General features: G+C 40.8%; 1 protein-coding gene across 1 annotated transcript in view; it reads right to left on the bottom strand.

Moving 5' to 3' along the window:
• The window catches only part of USP13 (ubiquitin specific peptidase 13), a 104,472-nt gene that overhangs the window by 54,572 nt on the left and 26,198 nt on the right, over positions 1–23,702 (bottom strand). The window contains exons 3-6 of the mRNA XM_033135075.1: positions 20,887–20,947; positions 12,920–13,041; positions 7,900–8,042; positions 6,422–6,606 (exon numbers count right to left, since the gene is read on the bottom strand). Coding sequence (XP_032990966.1) covers positions 6,422–6,606; positions 7,900–8,042; positions 12,920–13,041; positions 20,887–20,947 — 511 coding nt within the window. The remainder of the gene's footprint in view (positions 1–6,421; positions 6,607–7,899; positions 8,043–12,919; positions 13,042–20,886; positions 20,948–23,702) is intronic.

Consider the following 23,702-nt stretch of genomic DNA (forward strand, 5'->3'; position numbering starts at 1 on the left):
CATTTCTCTCAAGGGAAAAACAAGGCAGGCAGTTAGAGATTGGCATCGGGTCTCTGCATTCCTGCCCAGAAGACTTCCCTTCTCTGTCCAAAACTTCCCCTTTCCACTGTAAACAAATGGGTACAAGATACCTAACTAGATCAAACCGGCTATTCACACCTGCACAGTTTGAAAAAAGATGAGGTAATAGCCTCTTGTCAATCACAGGTGTCAATCAGGCGGTCCCACACCTGGAAAGGAACAGCCCATTTGAGAGAAAAAGATACAAACCACCAAGGCCTCGTTAGTGGAGACGGTTGAGCCGTTCGTTCTCTGCCGCTCGGCCCCCCTATTCCGTTGGAGTGTACCACCTCTTCTAACTAACTGCTCTTTCACCACTTTATTTCTGTGTCTCCTGCAATTCTTGGCTCGAGATGCCAAGAACCTGGACACCGCGCCGAGAAGGACTCACTCTCCGGTAACATTCAGACACTTTAACTTTGGTTACTACTAACTAGTGAGATAGTTGCAAAGACTTAAGACTTTACGCTTTAATTATCAGAGCTCTATTAGAAAATAAAATTGCTAGAACCGTATCATTGGCCTAGTGTTCTGAAGTCAGTGAAAGCACATAGCACTCTATGGTTTTTAGCCCACTAGATTTATGCCACATGGAGAAATGAATGTTTCCTATCTCCAGTCATTATCTGCTTCAAAGATACAACATGATTCAGTCATACACTATAGTTATTTCTTACCCCAATGACAAAAACAGTTTAGTGAGTAACAGCCAAGTAATCTAAAAATAACTGGTGACCCTTCAACTTGGCCATAATGAAGAATTTATAAATGATATGTCATTATAGAAAAAAATAAATGAAGTGGACTCAGGCTGAAAGTCCTGGCTTCCACATTTTTTCATTGGGCAATTTACTTTACCTCCAACTTTAGCTTAGCAAAGTCAAGGCTTAGCTCAGAAACTACTGTAGCAAATAAGCACTGCCTGACAAGTATGACCCTCCCTTGCCCTAAATGTGACTTTAAAACTTGGAGTCAAGAAGCACAGTTAGGGATTCTCTCAGGAATAGCCCAAGCTGAGTTTCACAGGTAACTATACTCATTTTAGAAGGAAAAATCATTGTTTTGTTTCAAGTTAAGTGACAACTAAACCATAGAGAATATGAAGAGATGCCCATAAGGAAAAACATAAAAGTTTTAGAGTATGAGTAACCCACTTATGTGATAAGCATGTTAGAAAACAGAACATGCAATGAGTTCCAAAATTAACTAAGGAAAACGTTAGAGAACAGAGATGGAGGCTTAGACTGAGACCAAGACTGAGACGCTGTAAGAAATTACATCAAAATGGTAATAATCTGTTATCTCTAATTGGGAAGATTTCTTTTATGTGGTTGTTGTTTTTTGCTTTTTTAAATTTTTTCCAAATTTATTATATTTTGATTGAAAAAAATTTCTTGTAAGCAATTCCCAAAGATTAAAATGATTCTATTGGATAGTATGGTATTAGTGTACCACTGGTCATTCTTGTTCATCCACATGGATTAAATGACTCATTCATTCACTCATTCATTCATTGTATTCAACAAAAATATACTGAACACCAAATACATACAGGTACTGAGAATACTCATATGTTGTTAAATCAAACAGGGTCTCTGCCCTCATAAGTTTAAAGTTTACTCCTTCAAATGGTCTTAGAAGAAATGCTGGTTTGATGTAAAGGACCTCAACAGATATCTTCTTGGATATGGTTTAGTCATGTGACTTTAGGATCTCTTCCTCCACCCTCCAAAAGTGACAGAAGTCCAAATCCTGACCTCAGATTCCCACAAAGGAAAGCAGAAGCGAGAGAGGGGTAAAGATGTACTTCACCAAATTCTTAGATTTAGAAAGAGAAACAAAACCAGGGGAGCCAGCTTTGCTACTCTGTTCTCAGAGTTCAAGTAGAGAGAAAACTAGAACTCTTGGTCAAACACTAAATAATAAGTCAGAGAGGAAAGGACGAGGAAACGTTCTCTTCAGAGTAAGTGCTGATCCATCCACCCAAACTGCATCTCTCCACCATGAGCTTATTATATTTGTGTATCTACAGACCATCTGCCTCAAACAGGAAAAGAAGAAAAACCAGAGAACGCTCCAGTAATTACTAGAAAAATAAACAAAATTAATGAGTTCAGAAGTATGTACCATCATCACCTTAGAGAGTATAACTCTCAGGCCAGACAAAATGTAGACTACAGTCAGGAAAAGAAAACAAGAAAGAGTAAAATGAAGTCAATAAAATAGAAAAAAGAGAGAAAATGGTACAGAGGAGCAACTTTTATTGTTACATCTTCCTCCATCTATTTACTCCACAAATATTTACTGAGCACCTACTATGTGTGAGGGGCCATGCTAGCAGCTAGAGGTACAGCAGTGTGCAACAAGGTTGGTGCTTAGCCCCTGCTGTCCAAGGCAACCACCATTAAACACAGTTACAGGATCTTGTGAAAAGTGCTTTGATGGAGCAGTATGAGGTGCTACAGAGGCACACAGGAGGGGCACAAGCTAGGTCAAAACTAAAATGAAATCGTCAGCGGCTTGATTCCAAAGCCTCAGTCTATAAGAAACTTACAGGGGCTTATGTTCAGGTCATAGAATGAAGACAATCAAAGAAGAAAGACCACCTTGAGATGCTATTGAGCTGGTGCAGGGGCCAGTGAGACGGGCAATTCCACAGCTGCCTTGGGCATCTCTGGAAGAGTCTCCTGCAATTGCCCAAGGCACTGAAGCATGTTCTTAGGTAAACTAGTTTCCACCATGGAAGGAAAAAACACCCGCTCTTTCCTCTATCCCTTTCTCATGCCCTTCCCACCAAGAACCTCATCCTAGCTTTGCCAAATCAATAACTCCTCCCACAGAGAAAAGCTTTTTGTTTGTTTGTACTGTGATCTGTTCTTGGTTTGTTTGTTGTTGTACCCATGGGACCCAGAATGGAATTTGATATGTGGCCCATTTTTATTGCCCATGCCACCACAAGGGCCGAGCCTGGGGCACCAGGACTTCTTGGAAGAACTAATTCTAAGTTGAGACCTCAAGATGAGTAGGAGTTTCTCGCTGAACAGGTATATCCTTATAGGGGAGAAGGAAACCAGGATGATTGGATCACACTACCATTAAATATTGTCCATAACCTGCTTGGGTTCCATGTTTACTAAGCAATATTCTAAATATAATTCAGCTTCCCACAGGGAAGGAATGTCCTGGGTCAAGCAGCCATAACCATCCCATTTACAGGCAGTTGTGGTTCTCCTTATAAACTAAAAAATAAAAATAAATGCCCTGTGTGTGAGACTTTGACTCTTGTGAGTTCAATCAGCCTCAATTAGCCCAGCAAGTATGGAAGAGGAAACCCTCAGCAGTAGTACCTTCAGAGGAGGGGGCCACCCCACCCCCAGACAAAGGGCTCCCTGCCCTCCTGGGCCTCAGAGTACGCAAGGTCCATAATAAGATATTTAAGAAAACTTCAAGCATGTTTTCATTAACTTCTCTGGCTTTTAAATAAATAAGTCACAGTTGGCAATCTAGTAAGCACAGATATAAAAAACTAAAACAGAATTGATATATCCCATAAACTTTTATGAAATGGTAATTAGACTGAAAATAATCGTTTGTGTTAAAAACCAACTCTGCACAAGATAAGCAGGAATCAAATCCTGATCTTTTTTCAAAAAGTGAATATTATTTCAGCTAAATGAATCCAAGAATTTTTAGGTTTATTCAAATAAATGTCAGTTACATGATAATTACATGTCAATTACGTGATAAAGAAAAACTTAAAAGTTCTCCTTCCTCAAAAAAAAAGAAACCCTTAATTATGGCAGATAATGAGTTAATATTTTTAATAAGTAAAGTTTTTTTAAAACCAATAAGAAAAACACCTACAAAGAAACCTACTAGAAAATCAGGCTAAGAAAATCACAAAAAGAATGGACGAGAATAGGTACTAGGAAAAATGTTCAGCCTCACTAATAAGGCAAATTAAAACAAGATACCAGATTAGCAAAGGTTTTTTTAAATTTTTGGATATCCAAAGTTGTCAAAGATTTGGTGAATTGGATATTCTCATATACACTGCTAGTGGAAATAGAAGTTACCACAACTAGTTTAAAAAGAAACTCAGCAGTTAAAAATTTTAAAGGTTCAGTCCTTTATTCATAGGAATTTATCCTAAAATAATCATTAAGCAAATACCCAAAGATTTGCATACGTACAAGGATGTTCATCAGAAGAGCAAAAAAATTAAACAATTCACAAGGGAATAGTAAAATGATTTATGGAACTATCATGGGATACTGAAGAACATTTAATGATATGGAAAACATAATTTAAAGTTAAATAGAAAAACTAAGGTATAAAACTTTATACAGTGCAATTCAATTTTTGTAAAAATATGGGGTATGTATGTGTGTGATTATATAAGAACTGATCGAGGCCTTAAAAAAGAAAATACCCAAATTGTTAGAAGTGATTTGTCTGGCAGGTGGTATTACTAGTAATTTTTTTTACTTCTCTAAACTTTTCTCTCTGTTTTCCAAATATGTTATACTGAACATCTGCTCCTTGTATAATCAAGGGACAAATATAACACTTCCCTTCTTCAAGCTGAAAGGAAATAAACTTCAGATGTACTCTAAATTGTAGTTTAAAAATAAGTTTCACACTAGAAAAAAGGCTTCTGGAAAATTAAAGATGCATAGAAAACAGAATTGACCTTGGCCTTTATTATTAGCATACATTTAAATAATCTAATTGTTTAAATACATACCAGATGGTTCATTTAAACAAAGTATATCTGCCTACTATGTAAGATTTTGTATGGAACCCAGAGATAAGTAAGACATAACCTGCTCTTCAAACAACTAAAATTCTATAACTAAGCTATATACACAAATAGGTGCAGTCTTGGATAGGTTGTTCTAAGAGCTGGACTTCTAATAACTGGTCTTACCAAAGCAATACATAAGACAGCAGAGAAGGTAGAAACATTTGTATTATTCTCCCCTTATAATTTTATCCAATAGAATTCGTACATTACAAACACTTCTTTCTGTGGTCCTCTAACAGGACAATGATGGTTGCCTTGCACAGCAGTCAGCCAAAATGGAAATGACCTGCAAGTACCTTGCTGTAACCTGAATCCAACCACGCATCCTGAATTTCCTCTTCAGATCCTGGAAGTTTTAGGATTCGACCTGGCTTGTGAAGAGGTGTATTTGTTTTTGTGGGAGGAAGCTGTCTGGCACCAGCACCTCGGGCTCTTGCAGCTACTTACCTCTAATAAGTTAAAATAAGTCCACTAACTTTGAAAGCAGGAAAATTACCCTAAATGTGAATCAAAAGAATATTGATACGAGCTAACTTCCAGCCCTCAATTATAAAATAAATGAGAAAGGAGTTCGATGGAAAAGGCATGGTTGACAAGTGTACCCTATTTTGTGAAAACATCCTAGCCAATGAACTCAGAAGCAGGTTAATTCTGTATAAAAAGATAACAGAGAAGAAAAGTCAAATGTCTTTATATGTCTTTATATTTCTCCTAAAAAATCATCTTACCTTAAAGTAAAGAAGAAATAGAGCCGACAGCCTGGAAAGATGGAGAAGACAAACCTAGGTATTGATCCAGATCTGGGCTTAATAAATGTTTTCAGTGATGTTAAGATGATGAGTTCTTAGGACCACTGCTCAATATTGAAATTCCTCATTACTGTCTGTGGTACCATTTCCCTTTTTCCTCACAAAATGGTAGAAGGAATTAACTGAATAAACATGGCCAAAAGCTAACATTTTAGAGCATGCAGTGTGAGAGCATAAAGGGGGAAAAAAAATTCTGAAGCTGACAGTACAAATAGGAACCAGTTCTAACCCCTTGTTGCACTGAACACCATCCTGCCAGCTGACGGCAGGGACTCGGAACACACAGTATCCTTTAAACCCATCTTCTCCATAATGCATCCATTGTTTCCTAAAAGGATACTAATACCCACAATAAATTACAGGGCTTCCCCCTACGATTCTAATGGTGGATTTGATTGTGCACATTCGCTGCACAAGTCCTGGTTCTTGCTTCTGCCCTTTTAGCCAAGAGACATACAGAAGGCTAGTAATAGCAGCTAACTTTTATTAAGACCTTACTATGTGAATGGAGCTGAAAGCTTATGCACCTCAACAAATCTATGAGGGAGGTACCATGATTATCCTCAGGATTGGGAACCTGATACTTAGAAGGATTAGAAAACCCGCCCAAGACCTAACAGCTAATAAGAGGCAGAATCAGGATTCAAGCCTGAGCTTTCTGAGTCCAGAACTATACCCTCCAACCCACTGGTTAAATCTAGGAGGGAGACACTGAAGTTCCCAGAGTCAGTACGGGCACACTCACCTGCCCCATCAGGAGTGATGGTTCCCAGTTTCACGGCTAGAGGGTAGCCCATGTCTCTGTAATGCTCCAGGGCGTGCCCATTTCCCCCAGAGTTGTCAAAGAACCACTTCCCACACAGCACGGAGCCATCAGTCAGATTCAACCAGAGGTTTTCCCGCAGGTCACACCTGGCACACTTCCAACCACTGGAAAGTCATTGGAGAGCAATTAGTATAGCTGTAACACAACGTGAAATCAGAACATTAACATCCAAGAAAACAGAGTGACTCGAGCTGGGGCCACAGGAAACAGTCCATGGAATCCCAGAGACCCCTCCCAGCGCTGCAGGACACTCAGGACCCTGCCTGCCACCCAGACAGAGACCAGCTCCTCCCAGCTCCTCCACAATGGCTCTTTTACTTCAGAAAACTGATGCAGAACCTGAGGGCGGGAGGGGAGGTCATTTCCTTGAAAGTCCAGTGTGAGGGACAGTGGAATAGAGCTAAATACATGCAAAACATGATACATGTAAACAGCTCAGGTTCAAAAGCGTTAACCATACCTAGGAAAACTAGTTTAAACAAAACCTACTACATGGCAAATCTAAATTAAGTAGAAAGGAAATCAACTTAACTGAAGGTTAAGGTTACCAAAGTTTTATCATTTAATTCTGACAAACACCCTTCAGCACGGGTATTACCACACCCGCTGTCAACGGGAGAGGTGAGGGGCCGCGCCTTCACCCAGACCACACAGGTGGGGATGCAGCAGTCAGGCCTCAGCCACACTGGCCGCAGTGCTGGTCCACGTGCGCCTTCCATCCAGCACTGGCCTCAGGAAACACACCGGCACCTAGCAGCAGATGCTAATGCAGCCAGAGAGCATTCCAGACCCAAATGGGATAACCAAAGACTGCTGCAAGAGGGGTTCCCCGAGAGGCAGAGTCTGAGACAAAGATCTGAATGTAAATGGCTTGTGTGGGAGGCGATCTCAGGAAGCACCATAGGGAAGAGCGACTGGAGAGGGCAGGAAGACAACATAGGTAATTGGGGCTCAGTCCAACTGGGGAACTCCTACCCCCAACACCCTACCTGAGGGGCAGGGACCTAGCGTATTGACCCAGCCACGTGGCAGTCACTGGTTGAGGGCCATCCCAGGAGGGCAGGAGGGAGCATTAACTCTATGGGATTTCTGTCTGTCCCACGCACAGGCCTACCTGGCTTCAGCAGGCAGAGAAAACCCTCAAGCAAAGAGCTGCAGATGCTTACAACTGGGAGTCCTGGGGGGGGAAGGGCTCAAGGGCGAGGGGCTGGCATACTCGGGATCTACTACAAAGGTACAGCAAATTTTAGAGAGAATTTTTGCGCTTTTTTTTGGTTTTTTTTTAAGGCATCTGACAAGAAAATATGTAACTGCTAATTCTGAGAAGAAGTAGAAAAGTAAGTATTCCTTTGGCCAGTTTTAGGGGATAACTTTCCATTTCTCTATCTGACACTCACCTTGGAGGAATCCTGACTCCGTTGTCCAGCTGGGTGAGGTTGTTGGCATACTTGGATACTGGCAATTCATTTTCCCATGTGTCTGGGTCCTGCTTTCTGTATGGGGATTTTGAGTTAAGAACTGCATCACAAGCAATTGTTACCTGTAAGACAAACCCAGATGTGATATATTAAGAACTTGAGAGAATAGCAACTTCTACAAAATGAATTTAAAAGTTTATCAATAAATGCAGCTTCATCTGAGAAAATTCAAATGGTACAGTTATCACAAGAGAAAGATCCTAGTTTCCTGGCTCCAGCACTTTTCCCCTGGATCAAGGTAGGTTTTGTCCCTGGCCTGGAGTTTGCAGTGTTGACAATGACACAAGATAGCAAGGAACAAATCTAGTTTATAAGCCCAGGCGTAGCAGTCAGAATGAACAACTCTCCCTCTTAGCAAGCAGAGGGAAAAGTGTAAGGTGAACAATTTACAGGCGTGGAATGAGCTACTGCAATGCCTGGGATTTACCCAAGTGGTGTGTTTTCCTCCTAACAAATATACACCCAGATATCCAATATCCTCAACTCATCACACAACGGCATGTGGTCAAGCGCGCTTCCATGGAATGCCAGCAGTGGGCTCCATTACTTAATCTGATGCAAATGTGACCCTGAACAGGGACATGCCTGTGTGTCTCTGTGCCAGAGAATCCACATGTGAGCAAATCTGTGATTTCCAGCTTGGCACCACCTGACCCGGGGGTGGAGTCAGATTCTCTGCTCTCTCCCCAACCCAACTGATCCTGGACATATGCCTAGCACTACATTTGCTATTTGTTTAATGCTATAAGGTATTTCGAGCTGTCTTTAAAAACATTCTGGTGGGAATGAATGTAAAATGGTGTCGCCACTTTGGAAAATTGTTTGGCAGGTCCTCAAACAGTTAAATAGAGTCACTATGTCACCCCAAAATTCCTAAGCATATACCCAAGATAAATGAAAATGTGTCCACACAAAAACTTATACACAAATGTTTATAGATGCATTACTTACAATAGCCAAAAAGTGGAAACAACCCAAATGCCCATTAATGATAAATGGGGTAAGTAAAATGTCCTATGTCCATATAATAGAATGTTATTCAGCAATAAAAAGAAATAAAGTACTGATATACGCTATAACATGGATAAATCTTGAAAATATATGCTAAATGAAAAACAGCCAGTCAAAAAGGACCTTGTGTTGTATGATTCATTTATATAAAATGTCCAGAATCCACACAGACAGAAAATAGATTAGTGATTGCGGAGGCTGGGGCACAGGAAAGGTTGAGAGCTGATGGCGGTGGGGTAATAAAATTTTCTAGAATGAGTTAGTGGTGATGGATGCCCAACTCTGAATACAATAAAAGCCACTGGATTGCTTAAAATTTTTTTAAATAAAAACTGTATTCTACTTCACTAACATCCTGCACAGCTAGCTAAACTTCATGCAAAATATTTCCCCTGAGTAGCGCTGACAATTAACCTTAGAATTGATTAAGAGACAATGGAGGATGTTCCCTGAGCTGCCATCCCACCTTCACCCAACCCATGGGCAATTCCTAGCAGTCCTGCATCCAAAATCTATTTGGAACCTACCTCTTCTCATTTTCAACCACACCATCCTAGTTTCAACAACCATCACAGCTCACCTGGATGGCCTGGGGAAGCCTCCCTACAGCCTCTTTTCTCCCAGTAGCCAGAGGGATCTGCTGTGAATATTAGATCCGATCCTTTCCCAGCTTAAAACTCCCCAAGGTTATACTGCACACTACCAAACTGATAACACTGGAGCTAGGCATGGTCAGGAAGAAGGAAGAGGTCCCTGCCCTCAAAAAGGTTATACTCCATTACAGATCAGGCATTCATAAAAGTATATTTTAAAACCTTTTCAAAGAGAAGCTCTCATTCATCTCTAACCACAAACAGTTATGTAATTGCCCTTTCCTTTCAATTATCAAAATTCATGTCTTACCCCTTCCATGACGGCCCCTAGAGACCAGGACTGAGGTCACCACCAGCCCCTTTCCGATTTTATGGGGTATTTTATGCCACCTTAGCACTTCAGGGTACACAGCCTCATCTTTTTTTGTCTGGCCTGTTATTCTAACACGCTTGTTGTTTCACACAGTACCAGTCCCCTCCCAGTCCTCATCTGAATTTTCTCCACCCCATTAGATCTTTTTTAAGAGTTCTGGTTTGCAATGCACAATGGATTTTGATCAAGATTTGGATGTAATATTCTTTCTTTCCTTTCAATATCCTTCTTTGTGACACTCAACAAAATTTCCTTAAACTTCTGGACCACTAATATAACCCTGATCTAGTGTTTTCAGAATATCATCTAAAATCCATTAGAAGCCCCTTTTATGGATCATAGCTGAAGGTCAGGAACCATCATCCTGTAATTATGCTGTGAATTATCTTTCCCTGGATTTGTTATCTGGCATGAAGCGAAGAGACCTTGTTACTAGTCCTGGATCCATCCCAAGTCTCCATAGAGCTCAAGTTCAGTAGTGTTCTGAAACTGGCTCCAAGTGGCTCACAGACTCGATTGTTAAATATTAAGGAATTCTGCAAGATGGTTGTTAAATGCACCCATTACTAAAAATTAAATTATATAAACTTACCATTAAATAAAATATATTTTTAAAAGGTAACAAATACTAAAAACACTTCCAAGTTATTTGACTATATCTTCGTATTATCTATGTGCCCTTGAGGTTATTTACGTCTACGTTATACGAATGGTGGGAATTCTAGATAATGGTGTGCTACTGCACATCTCTTCCCAATACTATATTCAGGGACATTATGTTGTTAGCCTGAAATCAGCCATGGTGGCAGCATTAATACCACAGAAATCAGCAAACACTACCAAGCAGGACTGTTCCCCCAGGGAGCTGGCTGCTAACCACGTACAAGCACACCGCTGCTTGAGTTCCCCATGTCTACAACAAAGCACGGGATTCCAGATTCTAAGATCCCTCCTGAGCCCCAAATGCTGTCTCTGTGCAGCCTGCGTTGCTAAGAGGTGGTTTAACTTTTTGGTAGAATCTAGACAGTATCTGAAACTGAATTTTTTTCTGTGCTGAGAAGCTCAAGAGATGAAGGAAGAGTCACCTGATTGGGTGATGTTGAGCTGAATAATTTTGGGTTACTTAAAAGCTTAAAAAGAGAATTATTAAACATCAAAAATGTAGCAAAAACATGAAAAGAAAAATATAGTTAACTAGCATTTGTTATATAGATAAATCCTAACAGTTACCATCAGATAAATCCAGGTTTTTCCTTCAATCTCCCCTTCCAAATAATTCTCCCTATTATTTTAATTCTTAAAATATTTCCTAATCCAAAAGACTTTGTATTAAAAATTATGATATATATTGATGGATTCAGATTTCTATAACATTATATGTTTAAATAAAAGCATTTACACTTCAATTATATTCTGAATATAGGAATCATTGAAAGCATTTAAAGGCTTTTTATTAACTTTTTTTACATCAAGACTTTTTCTTCGTAAGTGAATCAGAGAAAAATCGTGACATTTATTCACAATGTGCTTCTTCTTTTCTGACAGTAGACATAACAGTTATGTAAAACAAGGGCAGTAAGAACTCAGTATTGCAGAGATATAAGCTTTAGCATATAGTACCAGGTAATGGGATGAAGCAAAACCATTTTGTCCACACCCATATTTTATCCTTGGTAACAGCCACCTAAGTCAGCAGAGGTAATTTAATTCTGTATGCTTTGCTAAAGGTGTGCACTTAGTACTAAAAAGGATATCTTACAACTAACAACTAGATGAAAGACATACAACACTGAAATACAGAAAATTTTCATTCCTATGGTCTTATATTTGTGTATAAAGTAAGTCCGGGGCAAAAGAGATTGAATAGGGGAAACCTGGTCTCTGATGACCTGGGAACCCCAGGCACAATGTCCCCTCTTGGCAGGGACAAGTGAGCAGGCGGCTGTAAATAGAGTCACACAAAGTCCTAAAGATTGTGGGACCCAAAGACCTGGCTTTGGTTCTGGCAGAGTTTGAGAAGGGAAAAAAAACAAACTGGCATGTCTACACTCAAAATGACCCTGACCCCTGTCCCCACTGCTCTCTGTGGCCAGGCTCTGAGAACTCAGTAGAAAAGAGGATGAGAAAGGAAAGAGAACAAAGGAAAGAAGGATGGAGTGGCAGCGTCAATATGGGACATGAGGAAAGAACAGAAAAATGGTTAGGGTTCCTGTAGGAACTCTGCCCACTTCCAGAATTGGTGAATCCATAACAGAACCTGGTGGCCTCACACCACCGCCGCCACCCACAGCTTAAGTTGTTCAGGAAAATGAAAGTCACTCCACAAAAAAGAAGGAAAGGGAAGAGGACAAAAAAACTCACCACTGAATCTAAATTCAAAAGCTAAAAAGTAGTCTTAGTCCTCCTGAGGAACGAAACTGAAAAGTAGGTTGGCTTTACACAGAGCTCCTGCAGACCCACGATTTGTAAATGTTTGGTTATTTTTATAATCATGTTCCTATTGCTTCAGCGGTGGAACTCTTCAATTTTCCCCCAAACAAAATCTTACGTGTTAGGCTAATATGCAGAAGAGACAAAAATACAGTCGTCCTCTAATCAGAAGACAGCCCCTCTGCAGCAGTTTTCCACTCCACTTGCAGCACATCTCGGGGCACAGTTTGAAAATCTAGGCAACAGACAGGAAGTCACAGGTAGCAAGCAGCCCGCCCACGTGGGGCAGGCCAGCCCAGCGAGCCCTGAGGCCCAAACAAGCAGCATACCCAAAGCGCCTGAAACGTAACTCTGCAAGCCCTTTTTGCAGGGAAGAAGCGATATGCTTATGTCTGTGCTCATTCTTTTCCTCTGCTTTCATTCAATCCACCTTCCCCACCCCGCTCCCCGGGGGCAAGCACACTACACACGCACACACACCTGACACAGAGTGTCACGCGCATCTAGCTAGCAGCCGATCACACTCACTGACCAGGGCAGGTAACTCCTCAATATTTGGTAGTGCTATTTCATAGTGGTCTGGGAATATAACAAGTTTGGCTTCATCTTCATATTCATAATCGTCGCTATTTAAATCGTCATCAGTATCTAGATCTGAGGAGAAAACAAAAACAAAAAACACGACATGAAGAAAGAACATTCCACACACTAAGGCAGCACTGACTGGGAAAGCCAAAAATCCACAGGGATTACAAACCGAGGGCGTGACATTACAAAATTCCCTCCTCTGCTATGACCATCTATCTGCCCCAAACCAGGAGTAAAAGGCCTTTCCATCTTTCCGAAGCTATGAATACTTATTTATAAGTGACAGATGATGTATAAAGAACACTGAGTCATATCACACAGCTTTACAGTTAAAATAAACATATGTGCCAGATATTCAATTCTTAAAGATGTCTAAAGGAATAGACTGTTCATTATGGTTTGTTGGGTACCTGGCTCCTGATTTCACACGCATGGAATGAAATGTTTTTTCACAATACTGTAATATGGAAGAAGGTACATGGGTTTGAGAGTAGATAAACCTAGGTTCAATTCTGGTTCCAAAACTTAATGTCACTTTGGGCACGTCACAAACTCTCTAAGCCTTAGTTCCCTCATTTGTAGAATGTAGATGATAACACTTATCTCACACACTTTATATGGAGAATAAATAAGAAACTGTAGACAGAGACCTAGCACAGAAAGGTAATCGATAATGGTAGCTATTATTTAAAATCTCAATCTCTCTCTCTCTCTGTCTCTCTCTCTCTCTCCCCCTCCCCCTCCCCCCTTTACCCAACCCTCTAAGAGTTGCTGAGATATTGCACAGTAAACAAGAGGGGCAAACCAGGTAATATAAATGTGCTGTTGTCCTCAGGCTGTGAAGAAGGTTCAGGAAGAAAGATGAGGTCCTCTAAGCTATTATCTCTCAAGTCATCGCCTCTTTGCTCGGCTAATCTCTGGTAAAGGTTAGGTGAAGACGCAACGAAATGTCTTGTCACAATATTTACATGGACATTGCAGCCTGTGTTCACATGATGCCGGCATCCCGGATCATGTTTGTATATTTAGATGTTTGGAACTATGGTGACAAAGAGCTACTGAGCCATTTTCCACTCACACACACACAAACACACACATAAACAGGTATACAAACATAAGCTCTGTAGATAGGAGAAAGTTATTTTACTGAATGAAGCAGCCAGCTGAAAACCAAAGGACCTAGATTCTGTTATTACCTTGTTTGCCTCCAATCAAAAACCTAGTATCTTTCTGTGTGTAGCTCTGGTCTTGAATTCTCAAAGGGAGGAAAGTTTTAAGTACAAACTGAGATACAGCTAAAATACAGTCTAAACATTTTAACAAAAGACTCTAAATAATAAGAATCAGAAATGCCAAACTATATAGAAACAAAAACATCGTTAGATAGCTAGAAGAGGTTAGTTTGACAAAAAGCAATGTTAAAGAAGATTCTAAGAGTTTTAAGCAGTGACTAAAGGCATTTATTTAAAGAAAATGATTCAAACCGACACTCTATATGTCATAAAAATGTGAATGTCCCAATAGCTGTAATAAAAAAAAACATACTCACTTAATAGTAATTGAAATCTTACCTGGCCAATAGCAATGATAAACTAAGTCCCAAAAAAATCCCACTGTGACATTTACTAGCTACTTAACGCTGGGCAAGTTCTTTCCAAGTTCATTTTCCTCAGGAGTAAGCTACAGATAGCATTATGTGCTGCCCACAAGCCTGTCGAGAGGATCAACCAACATAAGGTTTTAAGGCACCTAGTACAGGACCTGGCAGGTATTAGGGGCTCCACAGACGGCAGCTTCCATCACCGTCACCGTCACCATCATCATCACCTTCTCCACTCTCCTGACAATTAACCTGATCAAAAGTGCCTTCCCATCCTTCTGGCTGCTCCAACTCCAAAGTAATCCTGAAGTAAGTTTCAGGAAGATCATATCATGTGAGGATGTGCTACGTGATCTGAATGTGGGGCAGATACCATGTTTCCCTGAAAATGAGACCTAGCCAGAACATCAGCTCCAATGCGTCTTTTGGAGCAAAAATTAATATAAGGCCCGGTCTTATTTTACTATAAGACCAGGTCTATAATACAATACAATATAGTACAATATATAATATAATAGAATGTAATATAATACCTCGTCTTATTTTACTGTAAGACCCAGTATAATATAATATAATATAATATAATATAATATAATATAATATAATATAATATAATACCAGGTCTTATATTAATTTTTGCTCCAAAAGACGCATTAGAGCTGATTGTCCGGCTAGGTCTTACTTTCGGGGAAACATGGTATGAACTTCGAATGTGTCTCGAATGGAAGCACTAAGAGCAGGAAACAGGTATTCACCCCCACGTCCCCAGTCCCTGCAGAGTGCTCAGCACACACCAAGCACTCAGTAAACACCTCCGAGAGGAGACTTCAGGAAGTTAAAAACCCCACCACGCTAAGGACACCAGCAAAGCAAGAGCATCAAAAGCGTAGCTAAGGTTTCTGTTTTTTCATTGGTAACTGATTTGTGTTTAAAAAGAAGCAAGACTGCTGTCAAGCAAAAAAGCAGAACTTTGTAGGGCTTCTTTACTCTTAGTTTTTTGTTTTCTTTTATTTTTAATTCAGTGGTATGAAGGGGACCATGATCATTCCCAAAAGTCTTAACCCAAATTAGAGAAAATTCAGCAGCGAAACTACCTGAGTTTAAGGGACAAACACTCTGATTTTTAAGGGACAAATACTCTGATTTTAAGGAACATATCTAAGCTTTCTCCTGAATATATATGACCTCACAATCCTATATAGAAATCTACAATGTCCAAATTTCTCTAATTAGAGTCTTCACCACCCCAAAGTTACCTAGTTGAGAAACGTACAACGTAACCATGCCCTCGTGACCAGCAGGACCCCCAATTTCTCCCAGCACCACCTGCCATTGTGGCTATTAACTGGCAATACCTGGATGGGCTCTTTTCCTAAGTTAATAATTTTTGTTTTTCTTTGAAATACCTCTTGCCCAACTCTACTTCAATGATCCTCAGATTCCTGGGAGACGTGGCTGGGACCACACCCATTTCCAAGAAGTAACTTGCCTGAGCTATGAAGAAGCACAGTGGAGAAATGGATCCCGAAATAAAACCAGGGCTGATTCCCAGCTCAGAGTTCTCTATGCCTGACTTAGATTTGTGTGCTGGATAAGCAACCTGGCTGTTTCAGTGCTGTGAAATCTGACCAACCATTTACACTCAAAAGAAGGTACAAGGGTAAAGCCTCTTGAGCCCAGACCCTGTTCCATGACCTCCCTCAGAAGGAAAGGCAGTTCAGAAGGAATGGAGTTCACTAGAACCTTCTGGTCATTATAGGCCTCAGTGAGTTTTCTGAAAAGGTCCATTCCTGGAACTTTCTAGAAATGTTCTGTTTTCAACCTGTTTCCCATCAAGTATGCATGCCATGGATAAAGGCAAAAAAGTGGAATTTAAGCTGTCTGAGGTGAAAAGTAGCTCTTTGAAGTGCTTCAGACATAGAAGGAGATAACTCATTTTCTCCTATTTATGAATGTTGGGGGAAGAGGGTACTTAATAAAATTATGAATATTTAAAACTGTTTTTATGACATACCAAAGATATGGTATTTTAATGAAATGCATTAGCAGTTATTTATACATCTATACACATTTGTAGCATTATTATAAAAAATATATGAGATTAGGCCAGAATCATGTCACAACTCCTGGAGTATTTCTTTGAAGACCCTGAGTTCTCTTACATCCTCTCTTCTCTCCTTCTATCTCTTAAAACACTAAGTTTTATATCAGCTTATTCCCAAAATTCACAATCTCTCCTACCGTTGTAAGTTATCTTTCTAAAAGACAACCTAATAATGTCCCTTTCTAGCTTGAAACATTAATGCAGAGCTACTCATACTTTCTTAGGTCACAGCATCCTAAAGCATCCCAGCAATTTTTGCACAGCAGCCAGAAGCCAAGAGAAGCGCCTAGCAGTTCTGTTTATTTAGCTGTTAGGTCCAAACAACTTAAGTATTTACATTCTAACCACTTAGACACCATTTGAAAAAAACAATATACATAAATTGAAAGAAAGGCACATTTTCTTTCATTTGTAAATAATCACAGTTCCTTACCTACAGGACGAGTGCATCTGGTGGGCACTGCACAACTTCTCTGTGAGTCAGATTGGACACTACCCCCATTTTTCCTGTTCCACATTTATTTTCACAGGGTACTCGCCTTTTACCATTGAAACCACCAAAAAAACCAGCTTCACAAAGAGATGAAGTCACTGAAAGGAATATACGATACTCTGCCGGTAAAATTACATGAGCTAACGGTTTGTGCAAAGTTCAAACATCACTATGTTCCCTTAAGATTTAAAATACCCCAAGGTGCACCTGTGAGCTCCTTGCAGCTCCTCAGGGTGCCGTGGAGCACAGTTCGGGAACCAAAGTGTTAATGGCTCGCCACTGCCTATAGGAAAAAGTCTAAAACCATGGTATATGTGTAGACTGTCACTGGAAGGATATACAAGCTATATAAGGATGTACAAAGAGAAAATACTATTTGTCTCTGGGGAGACTAAACATGGAGGTGAGAGACAGGGAAGGGAGAAAAAGAAACTTACTTTTCATTATAGAGCCCTTATAACTGCAATTTTAAGCTTTGTCCATGTTTTACGTATTCAAAAAATGTTTTTTTAAATCTTAAATGCAAAGAAAAGGTATAAAATTTAAATGATTCAAAAGTTACCCATAGCTGTTATTATTGATTTAAAAAAAAATTACCAGCAAAAACTAGAGCTGCGGGAAGGATCTTTAACTGGATTCCCTTGAATGAACACCAGTGATCGGGGGGAAGAGGGACAACTGTTGAGGGCAGGGGGTGCTCAGGGGGCTGAGGCAAGCCCGTCAGCACCAGCTAATGGCCTCAGTTTCGCTCATCAAACCAATACTGAAGGTCATAACTGAATGAGCCAATGGTTTCGACGTGACTATTAAGCCAACGGAAGAGAAATGATTCACAAGTCATCACTGAATGGGGGAAAAAAGCCTCTCTCCAGGAGAAAGCATTAGTCATCTACACCTGCTTTGGGAAGGAGAAGGGGCATCATAACTACATTTCAACAGCAATGAATAACTACTTTCTAGTCGAAGAAACAAGAGAGCCTGCAAGAGCGTTCTGAGTTCTCTTCCTCTCCATGAAGAGACTGCCCCAATGTCCCTTTTAGGGGAGGAGTCTGTGGCAGAGGCTACTAGCTGCCTCCTGGTATCCATTCTCCCCTTCTTCCTTAGTAACAGATTTGATTCAATGACACCAGTTAATAGACTGTACTTTCCAGTCTCCTGTGCAGCACTTGGTGTGGTTATGTGACCAAGTTCTGACCAGAGAGGTGTACACTGAAGTGCTGCTTGAGGATCTGTGAGAAGGCTGACAAAAAGAAGCTGACTCCACTGGGAGATGCGATTGTCGTCCTTCCCCACCCCGCCTTCATCTTTCCTGCTTTCCAGAATGGGGATGTGATGACTGGAGCTCCAGCAGCCATTTGGACCATGAAGTAACCATGAGGTTAGAAATCACAGGCCAGGATGGATGAAGGGTGAACCAGAAAAATGGGGACAATCTAGATCCTGATAGAACGTGAGACCATCACATCAGCCCAAACTTATGGCTTCCCCACATCCTCTCCATGAGAAAAACGTAAACATCTATTTTGTTTAAAGCCACCACCATTTTCAGTTTCCTGTCACATAAGCCAGATGTAATTCTAATATAGTCCTTCACTGAGTCAACTTACAGGCCACGTCAACTTGAAAACAGAGCTGTGATCAGGTCGACAAGAGACATGTACCTGCTACTGGGAGACAGGAAACGTCCATTGAGGGGGCTGTACATCAGGGCTTGCAAAACCAAATTCTGACTTGCATGAGGTAGCTGGCATAAATTTGTGACGCACCTGGGTAAATCACAATAGAGAGAAATGGCCTGGGGCAAGCCCCAGAGTGCTAATGAGGTTCAAATTTTATTTTTTAAAGTACTGGTACAGTTGAAATAGGCCATTTTTGCTGGGCTATGAGTTTTAGGCACAGCCTATGGTTTTCTGAGCTATGGACTGCTGAGTCCCACAGAGAGCAGCCTGTAGAAAATGTCCCACTGAAATGAAATGGGGGGTTCGTGCTCCCAGGAAGCAATGGACGGGGCCCATCCACACAGCATGAAGCACAAAAGTGCAGTGCTTACCTGTGCATTAATTTTTTAAAAGAGTTACTTGACAATATCATCTACCACCCAAACAGACACTAGAGAAATCGAACCTCAAAGTCTTTTGAGTAAAAGACACAAAGGGTGAAAGACAAGATAGAAAAATCACAGCAGGAAGGAAACTCAGCTCTGTGACTGCTTGCAATGGCTTTCTTTTCCAATAATGAATGTGCCTTTTTATTATAACAGTAACATATGCTTGTTATGGAGAAAATAAAAAACAGATAAGCAAAAAGAAGAAAATAAAAATCACCTCAATCCCACCACCAAAAAAGAGCTACAATGAACAATTTGGAGAATATTCTGCCAAACACTTCCAGACACTCAGTTTTATGTTGATATGTATGTGTGTATAAACACACATATACATACACACATTTACATACATATATGTACATACATACATAATAGATAGGCATGCACATATACATACATATTTACATATATACATATACATATGTAAATGTGTACAGATTTTTACCAAAATGAAATCATCATATGCAAACAATTTTGAACTTCCTTTCAGACAATAGTCCCAGAAATGTAGGCTTTTAAACTTGTTTGGTCAAACATTATCAAACTACTTTTTTCCTAGTTAAACCACATCATAAGCTTCATATGAAATATGATCATGATAACATGATATAGAAACCAGAACTCATTTGCATAAGCCAAACTAGCTCTTCTGAATGAGGGAGACACAAAGTCACTGTTAGTCAAACAGCACAGCAATCATTGCTGCAGGTGAGATCCACTGATGGATGGTAAAATTAGCGGGCAAAACTTTGAGGAGAAATAAGATATTAGCGTAGTCTCCAAACAGCACTTCCACGACTCTTATTAATTACACTGTAACTTTACAGTGGAGAAACCCAACAGACATCCCTTAACGAGTGGTCAAGGTTAATATCACCATATGAAGACACAGCATCGTGTGCCCCCAATAACATGCACTGCGGAGGGCACGTCACTGTGGAATTCTTGCCAAAAATGCATAACCTCAGACTTATCATGAGGAGACATCAAACAAACTCACACTGAGGTATAGTCTACAAAGTAATTGGCTGCTACTCTTCAAAAGTGTCACAATTACTAAAGATAAGGAAGGAAGGAAGAGAGGAAGGAAGGAAGGAAGGAAGGAAGGAAGGAAGGAAGGAAGGAAGGAAGGAAGGAAGACGGAAACAAAAGAAAGAAAAGAAAGAAAAAGAGTGAGGAATTGTCACAGATTAAACAGGATTAAGGAAACATGACAACTAAATGCAACATGGGAATCTGAAACAAAAAGGGACACTAGTGGGAAAAAATGGTGAAATCCGAGTAAAGTCTATAGTTTGGCTAATACTAAAAACAGAAAAACTGTCTCTTCTTTAAAGGTAGTGAAAAAAGAGACAGGAGCAGGATCACAATTACTCTCCAGTCACTTGGAAGTTAATCGCTTCAAAACACTATCCTGACTGAGAGTGCTAAAAACATCCTTCACAACTACGTAAATATAACGTAGAAGCAGATCATCTCCAATTAAATTGGTTCTGCTCATCCTTCAATTGTAGAGCAATAAATAACCTATTATTCTCACACACACACACACACACACACACACACACACACACACTGGGCATGCTATTGATAACTATATACATTACCTAAAAACATCTTGGAATTCCTCCTTTTTGGTAAAGCTCCACCAGATGCCCCTTTTACCTTCTGAAAAACAAACAAAAAATTGTTAAAATGCAGCTTGTGGAATAAACAATTGGAAGCTGTGGGCGGAGGGGTGAAAGGACATCTCAGAGGTTACCAGTTTTTATAAAAGTCCAGAGGAAATACTCAACCTGGATTAGCGATTCCAGGATGAACAAGAACTTGATCCAGGTCAGTGAAAGTAAGTGAAGGGCAATACAAGTGTTCCACCTGATTATTTTTCCCTAATTACAAAGAAAGCACTTCTGGAACAGGAAGTAGAACCAGGCATCAAAGTGAAGTAGATACTTCAACTTGAAACTGGCACATTCTCCAAAGAAGCTGTAGTCAACGTCCAACGCTGGAGCTCTGGGAAGATGGTGGAAGCTCCAGGAGGGGAGGCTCTTGTTCCCTTGTTACCTACTTACTGGGTCCCCCATGGATGGCCCTGGGCAGGCCCAACAATTATTGGTGAAGGACACAATAAATACTGGACATTCTGGTCATATCACACATCATTCTAAGCTCCCTAAACATTTTTGGAGCACCAACAGATGGCTGGCTACATTTGCCATCCTAAGATTTGTAAGTGTGTTTTCTACTTATCATGGAAGTCCCCGGCATAAACATCCACCAGGTGTTTGTGAAAAAGAGATCATTCATCACCCTCTGACACACACAAAAATTGTACTCTCAAATAGATTATAAAAATGTTCATTTCCAATGGCCAAAACAGTATTTCCACATTGTAGATTCTTTCAACTAATAGAAGAGAGCACGTTTCCAACACACCGCAGGGTGCGGGTCAAACCTTGGCGCTTTGTCACGTGGTCCACAAAGGCCCTGCTGCTTCTTCAGTTTGTCCTCTTACTAGTCCTAAGTTTCCTTTCCCACATTTTATCATTTGGTATTGAAGGCTGACTCACTGTGTGATTCTCACATTACGTTCTTACAGCTTCTACTATAAGTTTATGGGTCACATCTTGGGAATGTGAAAACTATTGAATACTTTAGCTCAAAACCTGTCTCTCCAAATACTAATGCCAAATTCTCATCACCTCTCTTAGAATCCCTTTCCTCCTCGGTCTCAGAGCCTCTGCTCCTCTCCCCTCTACTTACCTGCCTCAAAAAAGGCTAAAATAACCCTGTGCCAAGGGCACATTTACCAATCCTGACGGTCACTTGAAATCCCACTACAGGAGTTTGTCATCCTTTTAGTTGTTCTACCCTCACTGTCCTCTCCATTCCTGTGTGACGGGGGAGGGAGAAAGGAGAGAGGCTACGTGAAGACCTGCTAGAGCGTAAGGCTCTCCCCGATGGTGAGATTCACACCTTAGCCTTGAATTAGATCTACTTCCTCTCAGGGGAAAAACAACAGCAAAGAAATCAGGCCTTCCTGCCAAACACCATCACTGTTGCGCCTACATCAGTCACCACTAGAAATCAACAGGGTTTGAGAAACTGGGACTCGTCGGTCAGAAGACAGGACTCTGCCTCTGTGTCTGGCTCTGTGCTGGTGCTCAGGCTGCAAAGGGAACGAATACACACTCCATCCCTTGAGGAACCCACGAGTGTAGTTGGGGAACTTAATTGCAAACAAACAGCACAACAGAGTCTAGTGAGTGTTAAGATGCGTGTGCAAAAGGCCCAACCCTATCATACAGAGGAAATGATAGCTCTTCTGGGGATGGACGGTGTGGCCACGGCTGGTCAAGTGGGAAGAGCAACAGGCCTGGCATATAGCAGCTGCTCAGCAAATATTTGCTGAATGGACGATGGATGAATGGATACATGTATGGATGATGGATAGGTGGACAGATGGATGATGAGTAGATAAATGGACATGCTGACCACAGGGAATGCAACAGATAAAAGGGGAATGAGGATAAAAGTAAGGAATCCCAAACAAAGAAAACATGAAATTACGGTGTGTTCCAGAAAGGAGAAGTGGTTTGCTAGGTCTAAAGCACAAAGCTGGTGGAGTAAGAGTAAAGGTTAGAAAGGCTACATGGGCCAGATCATGGGGAGGCCTTGTAATCATGCGCAAAAGAATTTGGACTTCATCCTGCAACAAAGTGGGAGACATTTGAGATTTAAGCTTTGGTGGGCCACAGATGCCCAGATATGTCCATTTGGAAAGTTCACTCTGGGTGCAGCACGCAGACTGGGTGGGACTGAAAGCAGCAAGTTTGAAGGAAGGAGATCAGGCAGGAAGCCACAGACCTCACTCTTTTAAGGACTAATGAGCACTCAGAGAAGAACAGCAGGGACGGAGAGGACAGGATGGACTGCAGACCTATTGGGAGCCCCAGGTAACAAGACTTGGTCACCAACCAGTTATGGAATGAAAGCAAAACCCAAAACATGTCCAGGTCTCCAGAATTCAAGACAAGGGACAACTCTGAGAAAGAGGATAGAGAACTCATTCAGTCTGGACACACTGAGCTTAAAGTACCTGAGAGATGTTTGACTACAAAAAGCCAGCTCCAAGGTGGATGGTCAGATCTCTAGCTCTGGGGAGACAGTGATCTGGAAGCCATCAGCTCAGAGATAGCAGTTCAACAAAGATAGGGACGACACTGATGACAAAGAGCAGCTTTCAGCGAAAGAAGACAAGGAGGTCAAACAGCATCCTCGGAAATGCCGATATTTAAGGGGTAAATGAAAACAGTGATGCTAGTGAAAGAAAGGGAGAAAGCGCAGTGTGAAAGGCTGGAGGAAAGTGAGGAAAGAATGGTGCCCAGGGAAGCAGGGCAGGAGCAGTTCCAAAAGGAAAACA

This window comes from Rhinolophus ferrumequinum, chromosome 2 (assembly GCF_004115265.2).
Source record: "Rhinolophus ferrumequinum isolate MPI-CBG mRhiFer1 chromosome 2, mRhiFer1_v1.p, whole genome shotgun sequence".
Classification (NCBI taxonomy): Eukaryota; Metazoa; Chordata; class Mammalia; order Chiroptera; family Rhinolophidae; genus Rhinolophus; species Rhinolophus ferrumequinum.